At 36.3% G+C, this 12222-nt stretch overlaps 1 protein-coding gene across 2 annotated transcripts in view; it reads left to right on the top strand.

The window, feature by feature from the left end:
- Nucleotides 1-12222, top strand: part of LOC137620507 (uncharacterized) — a 35557-nt gene extending 23335 nt beyond the window's left edge. Inside the window, exons 3-5 of one of the 2 annotated variants that reach the window (XM_068350693.1) lie at nucleotides 1456-4233; nucleotides 4642-6039; nucleotides 11471-12222. In XM_068350693.1, coding sequence (XP_068206794.1) covers nucleotides 1456-4233; nucleotides 4642-5997 — 4134 coding nt within the window. In that variant the 3' untranslated portion in view covers nucleotides 5998-6039; nucleotides 11471-12222. Of the gene's footprint in view, nucleotides 1-1455; nucleotides 6040-11470 lie in introns of both variants that reach the window. The other variant, XM_068350691.1, reaches the window with a different exon arrangement.

Here is a 12222-nt window from a genome sequence, read left to right as displayed (position 1 = left end):
TGTCCATTTGACCCTAGTTTAATATTTGTCCATGAAAATATATTCTTGGTCAAGATTATCTGTGGCCAAACTTTGGTATTTCATCTTTTTGCCACCACCACACACATACGTTTACAGTTATAAGTGGACATTCATCTGGAAAGATCCCAAGGATAGAAAGTAACGACTACTCATCATTTCTTACCACCCCAAGGTCGAACCCACAGGAGGGCGTTGTCATATGCCTCTCTGAGGCTTTGATCTGAGCAACTAGGGCCCAGTGGATACATACCTTCGTAGGATGTGTTCTATTGCTTGGGGTGTTGCCCCACATGGGTAATCCCCATTTTTGGTGGTTATCTCCAGTTCTCCCCACTTTTACCCTTCCTCTGTTCACGGTTACCCAGTCCATCCTGGTGAGAGTTGTTCCACTGGGCAGGCATTCATTTAGGTTGTATACAGTATAGTTCTAATTTCAATTGATGTATTCTTACCACTAGAATGTCTATTGAACAGGACTATGAGTTTGTTGATTATTTTGTACCATGATTGGGAGGATTGATGGTCTTGTTATGAAGAAACTAATGTTCTATACAAAATGAGTAGCTCAGCATCATTGGTGAAGATCTCTGCTTTACAAAAATTTCTTTCCTCCATACCAATTTGCAATAGTAATCTTATCCAGTTATGAGAAGTATTTTATTCAAGCTTATAGATCCTCTCCTTTGCTTGGTGTAAAAAATAGTTTTATCATCCGAGTGTATGAAGTTGACCCTTCTGTATCTAGATCTTCAATCTCACATCTGACATGGCCTTTCTGTATTTTAAGACTGGCCTCTGAAGAGGTAAATCAATTCCTAACTCCAATTCTATACTATTGGAAGAGGAATCTTCACTCAACTTCAATTTTATTTGGATTCAGGCATCTTATGTTGAATATGGCTGTGAAGAAAATGGGTTTGTAACCATATAATATTTATCACAAACCCATGCTGTTTTCTTACAATATTTTCATAACCAACTATAGTCCATTTCTTTTAGCGAGGCAGATTTGCACCGACTCGCAACGGTGCCCTTTTAGCTCGGAAAAGTTTCCTGATCGCTGATTGGTTAGAATTATCTTGTCCAACCAATCAGCGATCAGGAAACTTTTCCGAGCTAAAGGGGCACCGCTGAGATTCGGTGCAAATATGCCTCGCTAAAAGAAATTGACTATAGGAGAGGGTGTAGGGTCATATAATGCCTGGTCATGCCCATATGAGACTCCTTTCTACAGATACACCTGGATAGGGTATGAAACAAGGCATGTTAGGGTTAATGGAGTTTTATTGAGCAAAGACAACTAAAATTTTAGAATGATTTTGCAGTGATTTTTGTAGCTGAAACAGCAGTAGAGCAATCATTTTTATATAAACTTTTTATAGAGTACTTTTGCCCTAATTTCCATCAAAATCTCATCTATTCTTTATTTTTCAGGGATCTAATTCTGCTGTTGTAGGTAGAGAAAAAAAGATGCCTTCTTTGAATGATTTGGAGGACAAAGTAAGCGATATAGTAGGAATGATTAATCCCCATTTGTATGAAGACAGCGAAATGTCTTTTGAAGAACACAGTAAGCCCGTGAAAAGTTTTGCTACTGAACTCGCTGATATCCTCAACAGGAATTATGTTGAAAGTGCAAACGTGAAATTCAAAGAGTGTCAGCTACCAGAAACCTTTTATAAGATAGAAAATAATAGTACTAAAGAACAATTTGAAGGGGATATGCTTCATAATACTACAGAACCATATTTTGGTCCTTTTATAGGGAATGAGTGTTTGGAATTGGAAAATCATAATACGAGACAGGTTGAAGATGTTTGCGTGACCTCAGATGTATTGGTCTCTGCCTGCTCCTCCACCATAAGCACTGATCATTCAAAAGCATTGGGCTGTCGTGAGATATCATCAGAACTCGGTAAACCATCTGAAACTTTTAATTTTGAAAGAGTTAGTAGTTCTACTGCAACAAAAGTACCATATGACAAAGTAAAGTCAATTGATGAAATTGATACTAAAATCAATGGAGAAACACAAGAAACACTTGGAATGAATTGCGTTAGAACGAAGAATAAGATAGTTGGTGTAGAACCCAAACAAGAGCTAGAATTTTTGAAACCTGAATTATGTGTAGAATTGAAATGTAATTCACCATTAAAATTTGAAAAACATGGTGATGCTTTCACCAATGCAATAAAGGATTCTGAATTATGTGTAGAATCGAAATGTAATTCACCATTAAAATTTGAAAAACATGGTGATGCTTTCACCAATGCAATAAAGGATTCTGAATTATGTGTAGAATCGAAATGTAATTCACCATTAACATTTGAAAAACATGGTGATGCTTTTACTAATGCAATAAAGGATACTGAATTATTTGTAGAATCAAAACGTAATTCACCATTAAAATTTGAAAAACATGGTGATGCTATTACTAATGCAATAAAGGATTCTCTACACAGAAGTACTGATGTCTTTCCAGATACCTTGGATAAAATGATGGTTAACTCAAATGCAAAACCACGCGAAGAGAAAAATTTAAGCAATCATAGTTCATGCGATGAACTGAATGTTATAGAAGAGTCAAGCCATCCACAATTGTTTCATCAAAATAAACCTTTGTCTTCTACAATTGAAACTACCTGTGAAACCTCGGCTTGTGTTTCCAAAGATATTTTAAAAAGAGATTTAGCTGAAGTCCCTGAATTATCTGTTGAAAAGTCCAATGAGATGAGTGAACTGTCCGTCAAATGGGTTGGACCATTAATTTCTGGTCATAACAGTACAGATGTAATGGAAAAATCCAAAATAATTGAGAATAATTGTCTTTATAATCAGTCAGGGAAATTGTGCAGGGTTTCAGATGAAAGATATATTATATCTACAATTAGTCAGAGACAGGAATTGGTATCATTAGGCGTAAGTCACACACGTTATGTTCATGTAAGAGGCGGATTCAAAGTGGTTTGGAGAGGATCTACTGCTGTCCCCGTTGATGAAATAGAGGATGGTTCTGAAGTAACATATGATGCCATTTTGTCGCCAGATAAAAAGTCATTTGTGGCTGTGATCTTGTGGATACATAAGAAACCACAATTAATTCCATTATCACCAGAACACACCTACTTGTATATTAGTAGCTGTTCTGTACCTTGTACAAATTTTTCTGTAACTTCAGGAATAAGCCATGCAGAGGCAGTTTACGACAGCAAAGAAATTGATGTCTGTATCTCGGGAGACATTTTTCACCTGTCAAAAAATTGCCCAAGTAATGGCAATACAAGAGTTAATAAGGTCATACAAGGAGGAGGCAAAGGTTCACTTCAATATTATTGTAATTGTATCTGGGTGGATTCATCTCCTCCTAAGGATGAGCAGAAGTTGCAAAAATTAGAGGTCTACAAAAAACTGTCTAGTGGTGCTCTCACACAAGAAACAGAATATTCTTACCTACTTGTAGACATTCCGGGAGTATTAAAGAAAGTTAATAACTGTTACGAGTTCATTTGTGAACTCCGTGATTATTCATATCATGCAAAAATCTCATTAGAAGAGCTCCCTGGTATGAATCTTGAAGGCCAAACCACTGCAATGGGTCATATTGAATACTGTAAAGAACTGAACATTTTTACCATAATGTTAATACATTTTCCAGAGCAAAACAAAACCTTTGATTTGGTAAAGTATTGCACAGTGATGGAAACTGCTAGTTGTGAAAGCAGTGTCGAATTTCAGAATCAAGGAGCGCTTGACCTTGCAAGCATATCACAAGTGAATAATTACGCCGAGTCTCACATTAGCCAAGAATCAAAAGGACGTGTGAAAAATGAGGTATATGATGGTGTATCAGGCACCTACCACTCAAGGACAAAGGATTATTTGTTCCTGAACATTAAAGGCAACTCCAAACATTTACAAAAGGGCATTGCTGCTGTACACCTCTCCAACAGTTACATTGAGAATAAGTCTCTCTCAGAGTATGTTGTTCAATCAGTGGATGTTCCTTTAAATCATTCAATTTGGTATTGCAGATTAGAAACTATTAACACCATAATTGATGGGATACAAGTGGAGTACATTGCAAAGTTAGCGTGGCAGGGTAAGAAACCAGTGCCAATTAATACCATTTCAAAGAAAGAAGTTGAAGCCAATAATTGTAAAAGTAGTGTCAAATTTGAGGACCAAGGGGAACCTGTCCCAACAAAGACACAGGTGACAAATTACACTCGGTCTCCCAGTGGTCAAGAATCTGGTGGAGATGCGGAGAATAAGATATACGATAATGTATCATGTACCTACTACACAATGACGAATGAATATGTGTTCCTAAACATCAAAAGCAAATCCAAAGATTTACAAAAGGGTATTGCTGCTTTACACCTCTCCAACGGCTATGTTGAGGATAAGTCGCTTTCAGAGCATTTTGCTCACTCAGGAGGTGTACCATTAGATCATTCACTTTGGTATTGCAGATTAGAAGCTATCAACACCGTACTTGATGGGATACAAGTCGAGTATGTTGCAAAATTAGCGTGGCAGGGTAAAAAACCAGTGCCAATTGATACCAATTCAGAGAAAGACATTAAAGTCATTAATCATGAAAGTAGTGCCAAATTTGAGGACCAAGGGGAACCTGTCCCAACAAAGACACAGGACCAAGGGGAACCTGTCGCAACAAAGACACAGGACCAAGGGGAACCTGTCCCAACAAAGACACAGGTGACAAATTACACTCGGTCTCCCAGTGGTCCAGAATCTGGTGGAGATGCGGAGAATAAGATATACGATAATGTTTCATGTACCTACTACACAATGACGAATGAATATGTGTTCCTAAACATCAAAAGCAAATCCAAAGATTTACAAAACAGCATTGCTGCTTTACACCTCTCCAACGGCTATGTTGAGGATAAGTCTCTTTCAGAACATTTTGCTCACTCAGGAGTTGTACCATTAGATCATTCACTTTGGTATTGCAGATTAGAAGCTATCAACACTGTACTTGATGGGATACAAGTGGAGTACGTTGCAAGATTAGCGTGGCAGGGTAGAAAACCAGTGCCAATTGATACCAATTCAGAGAAAGACATTAAAGTCATTAATCATGAAAGTAGTGCCAAATTTGAGAACCAAGGGGGACCTGACTCAGCTGGGACATCACAGGTAGAAATTTATAATCGGTCTCCCATTGATCAAAAATCACATGGATATGTTAAGAATAAGGTATTTGAGGCTGTAACAGGCACCTACTTCAAACGGACAAAGCACTATGTATTCCTGAACATTACCGGCAGATCCAAAAATTTACAAACGGGGATTGCTGCTTTACACCTCTCCAATGCCTACATTGAAAATAAGTCACTCTCAGAGCATGTTGCTCAATCAGGGAATGTACCTTTAAAACATTCAATTTGGTATTGCAAATTAGAAGCTATTGATGCCATAATTGATGGAATACAAGTGGAGTACATTGCAAAATTAGCCTGGCAGGGTAAAAAGCCAGTGCCAGTTGATACCAATTCAAAGAAAGAAATTAAAGCCATTAATCATGAAAGTATTGTCAAATTTGAGAACCGAGGGGTACCTGACCCAACAAGGAGATCGCGGGTGAAAATTTTTACTCGGTCTCGCGTTGACCAAGAATCTGAGGGAGATGCTAAAAAGAAGGTATTTGATGCCGTAACATGTATGTACTATGCACGAACAAAGCATTATGTGTTCCTGAAGATTACAGGCAAATCCAAAAATTTACAAAAGGGTATTGCTGCTTTACACCTCTCCAACGGCTATATTGAAAATAAGTCGCTCTCAGAGCATGTTGCTCAATCAAGGGATGTACCTTTGAATCATTCAGTTTGGTATTGCAAATTAGAAACTATCAACACCATAATTGATGGGATACAAGTGGAATACGTTGCAAAGTTAGCCTGGCAGGGTAAAAAACCATCCACTGAAAACCACTTGCAAGAATATTAACAAATGCCTCACGTGTCTTTTACTGATGAGCTACGCACACTGGTAAGTTATTTTTATTCACTTATGATGATGGAATTATACATGTATTTGCCTTTTTTGTTTCCAGGTAATTTATACTGGTAGTAATTGATGAAGTAATGAATCATGCTTTATTTACCCCCATTATTTACTAGGGTCATGCACTTCACACCAGGAGTGAAAAAGTCATATGCTCATTCACAGTTGACACATATTTTTCCTGAAAGTCCAACAATGCTTTAACAGTGTAAATACCATTTGATGTGAATTATATGTTTTTTTCCATCGTGGTGTAGAGTAATTGTTGTTGAATTAAACTAACAGAACACTGTTGAAGTATTTAGAAAGAAGACCAGAGGAGAAATTATGAGCAGTAGTGATGATTGAAGAACAGCAGTACAGTTTCATAGGAGGGATAGGTACAGTTGGTCATGTTTTTGTAATAAGATTGTAACAGGAAAAGAGGTTGGAAAGTAATTGATAGTTCTACTGTGTAATTTGCGACCTAAAGAATGCTTTTAATGACATACCAAGGGAGGTAGTGTTTTATTGTTTGAGGAAAGGGGAAAGTGTTTGAAAATGTTGTTATATTTGTTGAAATATTTTATAAAGGAACAAGAATAGCAGTAATAACAGCTTGTGGCATAAGAGTAACGTTTGAAGTTAGAGTTGATTTACATCAAGGATCAGCAATTAGCCTCTTTCTGTTTGTGTTGTCCATGGCTGTACTAAGTTAAGGAATTAAAGATGGAAAATCTAAGGGAATTATTATATGGAGATGATCTGGTAATTACAGCTGAGACTGAAGAAGAATTGCACAGATGAGTGGCTGGGAAGACTCTTGAATTGTGTAGTATGAGAGTAAACATAGGTAAAACCAAGGTTATAGTGTCAGCAAGCATAGAGCAGATAAGGTATACATAGAAAATAGATAATGTATAGATTTAAATCAGAGAATTTCAAATGCTTGGGATCTATTTTAAGTCTGCATTTTTTTTGGATGGATATGGTATGCTAATTTAAACAGATTGTACATTCTTTTTGCCAGAAGTTAGAATTCTGTGAAACCTTTAGTTAATTCTCTGGGAATATCTACTGTAGTCATATATACCCTTAGGAAGCTACTGAAGGAACCTTCCATCAGGACGTCATTGCTATCTCACCCAAAAATAGATTTTTCGCTTCGCTCAAAATCCGTTATTTGGTCATTATGTAGATGAGACCATTTTAAGTACCCTTTGCCTATTCCAGACTCTCTTCTCTTTATCATTCCGGATAATTTGACCTGTAATGATAATGATAAGATTTTGTTTGTCACTTAGCAAGCTTGATATTTTGAAGTCCCTGTAGACATAATTCGTTCAAAAAACTTCTCAAGGCATCTTGAGACCTGATACACTAGGTTTTTTTTTTTTTTTTTTTTTTTTAATTCTCTTGTTACAACCTATTTGTTCCATGGTTTTCAGATGAAGGGGCTAGCCAGCTGCAAAGGCTGGTGTTGGTTGATTAGCAAAGATACTTTAGTTAAGGAAGTAAATGCATGAACATTCTGTTTTATGATCTTTACTTCCTGTGTACCAGTTTTTGCTAACATGTCTATGGGAGTTAATCTAAAAGAAACCCAAGCAAAAGACTGCTGGGACTTAGCAAAGCAGTAGTTGCATTTACGCATAGAAATTAGTGTCGTTTCTCAAAGATAACCAGTTCATGTAACTTATCATCTGACCTTGCATATTTTGATGTCAGGCTAGAACTTCCATGCAGTTTCTATATAGGATATCCTTTTGGTATATAGCAGAGCACAATGTTTTGATTCATCAATTACAGTATTCCAAGATTTAAGAGTTGAGGTCTGATAGGAAAATTCTGGATCCAACTTTTAAGTTTTCAAATAAAACATGCTAACTTTTCAATGCTTAATCTTTGAAGTGGATTGCTAACAAGACATGCATTGCATTTATGTTCTCTAACCTCATCCCTTTAATCGCAATCTTCACATTAGGAAATGATAGAAAAAAGTTATGGGGATCTATGAATAAAATAATAATCAAGGATGTTACTTTGGTATTCTGATACAACCTACAAGCAATAGCTTAAATCCTCACAGCAGAATTCTCTATCTTCAATCTCCCTCAAGAAAAGTAAATAAAAGTAAAGTAAAGATTATAGTCAATTGATTTTGCTGCTGAAAAGTATAAGGCTTAAGGATGAAGTCCTTAGCTATCCAGACAAAAGATTAAGAAAAATATTTCTAATAATCTTAGGACTACTGAATTGTGTTGAGCTCCACAGAACATCTTAAAAGGAAAGCAAAGTGTGAACACAAGTAATCTTGTTTCATTTAACGATATGTAGGTTTGATGTGCTTTGGTCATATCTCATACACTGTTTACTGTATTTTATATATCCACTGGGAATAATATTCTTACGTATGTTCTTCATTCAAGAAGTATACAGTAGGTCCTTAGGTTTCAACAGTCTCATCATAGCCACACAATGTATATGATGCAAGTTCCATCAAGGTAATGAATTGTATTCCTGTATTTTCTTTTCATGATTTAGTATGATTCTATGAAATACTTATGCCCTCTATGTTTTTGTTTTAGTCTTAGCTGTTTTCATGTCATAAAGTGTGTTTTAAGTCCTAGATTAGGACGTTACTTGATATCTCAAGCCTTAGTATCGACGACTCTTCTTTACCACTGGCGGAACTTTCTAGCTTTCTGAGGTACCAGCTTGAACAAGAGCTCATGAATTCAAGGGTGTTGGTCCCACCTTGGCCTTCAGAAAGAATCTGGTATTCAGCCAGGGGATGAAGGCAGGAGTTTGGAAGTGCCAAACAACCTTCTCGAAATTCTATTTAAGGAAGTATACAAACAGGTTCTCAGACACTTTTGTTCTCGGTCCTGAGGTGGCTGCTGTACCAACCGTGTGTCACACAATTGTACATAATTCCTTTTGCATATATTATGCTTGTATCTTCGCTCTTCCCTCGCACTAAACGAACATGAAAATTCATGTCTGCTGTTTCCTCTGTAACATTGTCTGTCTTGTTAACTTGTTATGTCCTGTTGCCTTGAGGTTTTGTATATAAAGGAGTGTGTTCTATAACAATATAACTCAGTTGATTGCATCCTGCCTTTGAGTTCACAACCCTCTCTCGGCTCGTCACACTGCTCAAGTAGTTGTGTAGCCCCAGCCTACCTCTCTCATGGGATAAAAAGCTTTTTGTCTATTGTATGTTATCTTGACTATGTGAGTGAGTGAAATGTTGAATGATTTCCTCTTCTACTTCTTTCCTTCCCCTCTCTCGAAAATGAAGCAGTTGTACCATTGCACACTGCATCTGACATTGATGCTGGAAATCTACGCTTTTGAACATCCTTGTTAGATTAGATGTGTAAGAAGTGGTTATACCCCATCCTCCTTTAATGAAGGGTAGGATGGTGGAATGAATACCAAATCCTTTGGTCATCATACAATGAGTATTTCATTCTTGACTGCATCTCCCCTTCGGGCGAAAGAAACTCCTTCATTGACTGATTACCAGGTACTTAACTCGGTACAGACCAGGCCTTAGCAGCCTACTCGTCCTTATGATGAGCTGAGTCCTCTTCCTCACTCCTATATGGGAACAAGGAGATTGGTATATTTCAGGGAAGAAAACTACTTGTATGTAAGTAGAAGCAGATGAATTTTAAAACTAACAGTAATGTGTATTTATTCTAGTTCTGAGCCTAAGGTCAAGAGTGAAGAGTCTTTGAAAGGAAAGTGGGCAGTGTTATTAGTCTGTGCTCTTCACCTGGTGTTAACTAGCTCATTAACAATTTCAATGGACGTTTCAACCGCTGAAGACATCCCCTATTTTAAAGGACTCATGTTTTATATGTCTAGGAAGAGCCCAAATTACTTTTTTAAAATTAATTTTTGTAAGTTAGCTATAATCCCAAAAAGGCAGGATTTATAGTATTGTCAGCCCTTACCTTTCGCAGTATCTTTCTTCGTTATTTCGTTCGTTCACAACACAGAGAACCATATAGCCTATTAACTAAAATATCACATACTCGCAGCTTTGCGAGTACTCTTGTGGTGAGACCATTTCAAACGTCCCGCGCTCCTTTTCACTCAGCTTTTCCCTCTCTGCCCAGTACAACTCCTCTCTCGCTGACTTGGCCTCTGTGTTGCATTGTCTCTTCTTGCGTGTGTATACAGTATTACATACTCCTGGACATTGTTTATATTTGTGGGGTAATGTACTGTAGATGTGTGAATCCCTACAGTACAATAATGCGCAAGAGATGACGCATCAGGAATTGCATCATACTACAAGACTGCTGAGTAGAACTTCATAAGAAAATGGTTAGAGGTCTTTTTATAAAGTATGTATGCTTAGTTAATCTTAAATGCAATATCATTGTATGCATACTGTACAGTACAGTACATTAATGTATAGTATTGTTTATTAACTACTGTACGTACTGTACTCTACAATATGTAAATGTAAGCTACGTGTGCGGTGAGTTGTCAAACGGTGCGAGTCTTCCGAACGTACAGTATACAGCAAACATTTACAGTACTGTACATACAGTTAAGCTGTACTGTAGTGATAGTTCATACTGTACATATATTTCAGTATCAGCGAGTGGTATATTAGATAGGAACAAGTGTTTTGTTATGTGTCTCAATGACTACTGTATTGTCACGTACTGTATTGTACCGTAGCCTTACCTTGTCCAGTACCTGTGTACACATATATTGTACACTTGCTGAAATATCATGATTTAATTAAAAATGATTTCACATGTACTGTGACAGAAACCCAGTAAAAACAATAATAGGCAGTACTTTAAGTGTTAATCGATCTCAGGAAGGCAATGGTCATTGAGTTTATAGGGTTAGGAGTTATGCCACCCTAGGGCAGCAATTATTCGGGATTTCTCGCTTTTTCGTGCCTGTCTCTGTTACCTAACCCCCGCGATGAGCGAGGGCTGACTGCTGTACGACATTAGTACTGAAATGGATTTTGTGTTACAGATATTTAGAAAAAAATTATTAGCCCTTTTACATTTGTTTTAGATGCTCTAATTGATTGATTAGCATAAACATTTAAATCAGTTTAAGAACTATCCTTTTGGTGTATTCCTTATACAGTTGAATAATCAAATGGAGCAACGATAGAATAACAGTAATAAAATCTTTTTTATGAAAAATATTTACAAATTAGCATCCTCTATAAGTAAAGTATGAAGAATAATTGCAAAATTGTTTTCTAGTTGAGAAAAATTAAGAGATTATTGCAAATAATGTCCAAATTAAGAAAATGTTTGAAAAATAATTGCTTATTAGTGCTCCATCTAAGAAAATTGTTTATTATAAATGGCATACAACTTTTTGTATCACATAATTTCAGTTTAAAATTGAATATTGTCTTTATATACTATTTATCTCTCTTCAGGAGTTCTTATGCCAAGCACTACGCCCATCGAAGCCTAACCCAAAATTCAGCTTAGATTACGTGGATTTGTGTTCATTATTATCAGGAATTGATAGACGTACACCGAAGGACCTCATACTACAAATACCACAATTTTTTCAAGTCGGAAACGCTGGGAGATATGTTTAGTATTTTCTAAAGTTGGCCGTAGTAGCTCCTAAATGCCAGTTTAAAGTTTGTACTTGGAGTGTTTTCATACAAAATGTCTTATGAAAATGAATATGCCTTATTGGTATTGTCCTTGTTTTTTTTATCTGTGATAAATAGGTGTTAGAGTAGTATCTACTGTGATGAAATTTACATGAAAAGTTAATGTTCATAGAATTTTTTTCAGTGATATATTTATATAATATTTCACTAAGTATGTCACATATGTACATATTTTTACCTAAAATGAAATTCTTTTATTTTTTCACAAAACAAACTCGTAGGTTTACTACTTTTTGTTAGCCATGTATGATTTATATGGTGGTAGTATGTGCCTTTTATTTGATTTATTTTGTTAATGATGATAGACTATTTTCTCATGTTTTTCATAATAAATCTATACAGTAATGTATAATTTACCCTACTTTTTGGATTATGAAAGATCCCAGCTAACCAAGTTTCTTCAAAAGGAACCAAGATTAAAAGGTAACTAACAGAGGAATCTTTTCTTGAAGGCAGGGAAACTTGTAAATTCAGACAAAGAAAGTCGACTAGAAGAAAAAGAA

This window comes from Palaemon carinicauda, chromosome 27, assembly GCF_036898095.1.
Source record: "Palaemon carinicauda isolate YSFRI2023 chromosome 27, ASM3689809v2, whole genome shotgun sequence".
Taxonomy (NCBI): domain Eukaryota; kingdom Metazoa; phylum Arthropoda; class Malacostraca; order Decapoda; family Palaemonidae; genus Palaemon; species Palaemon carinicauda.
The sequence above is the reverse complement of the archived record's forward strand: the minus strand, read 5'-3'. Positions and strand labels throughout refer to the sequence as shown.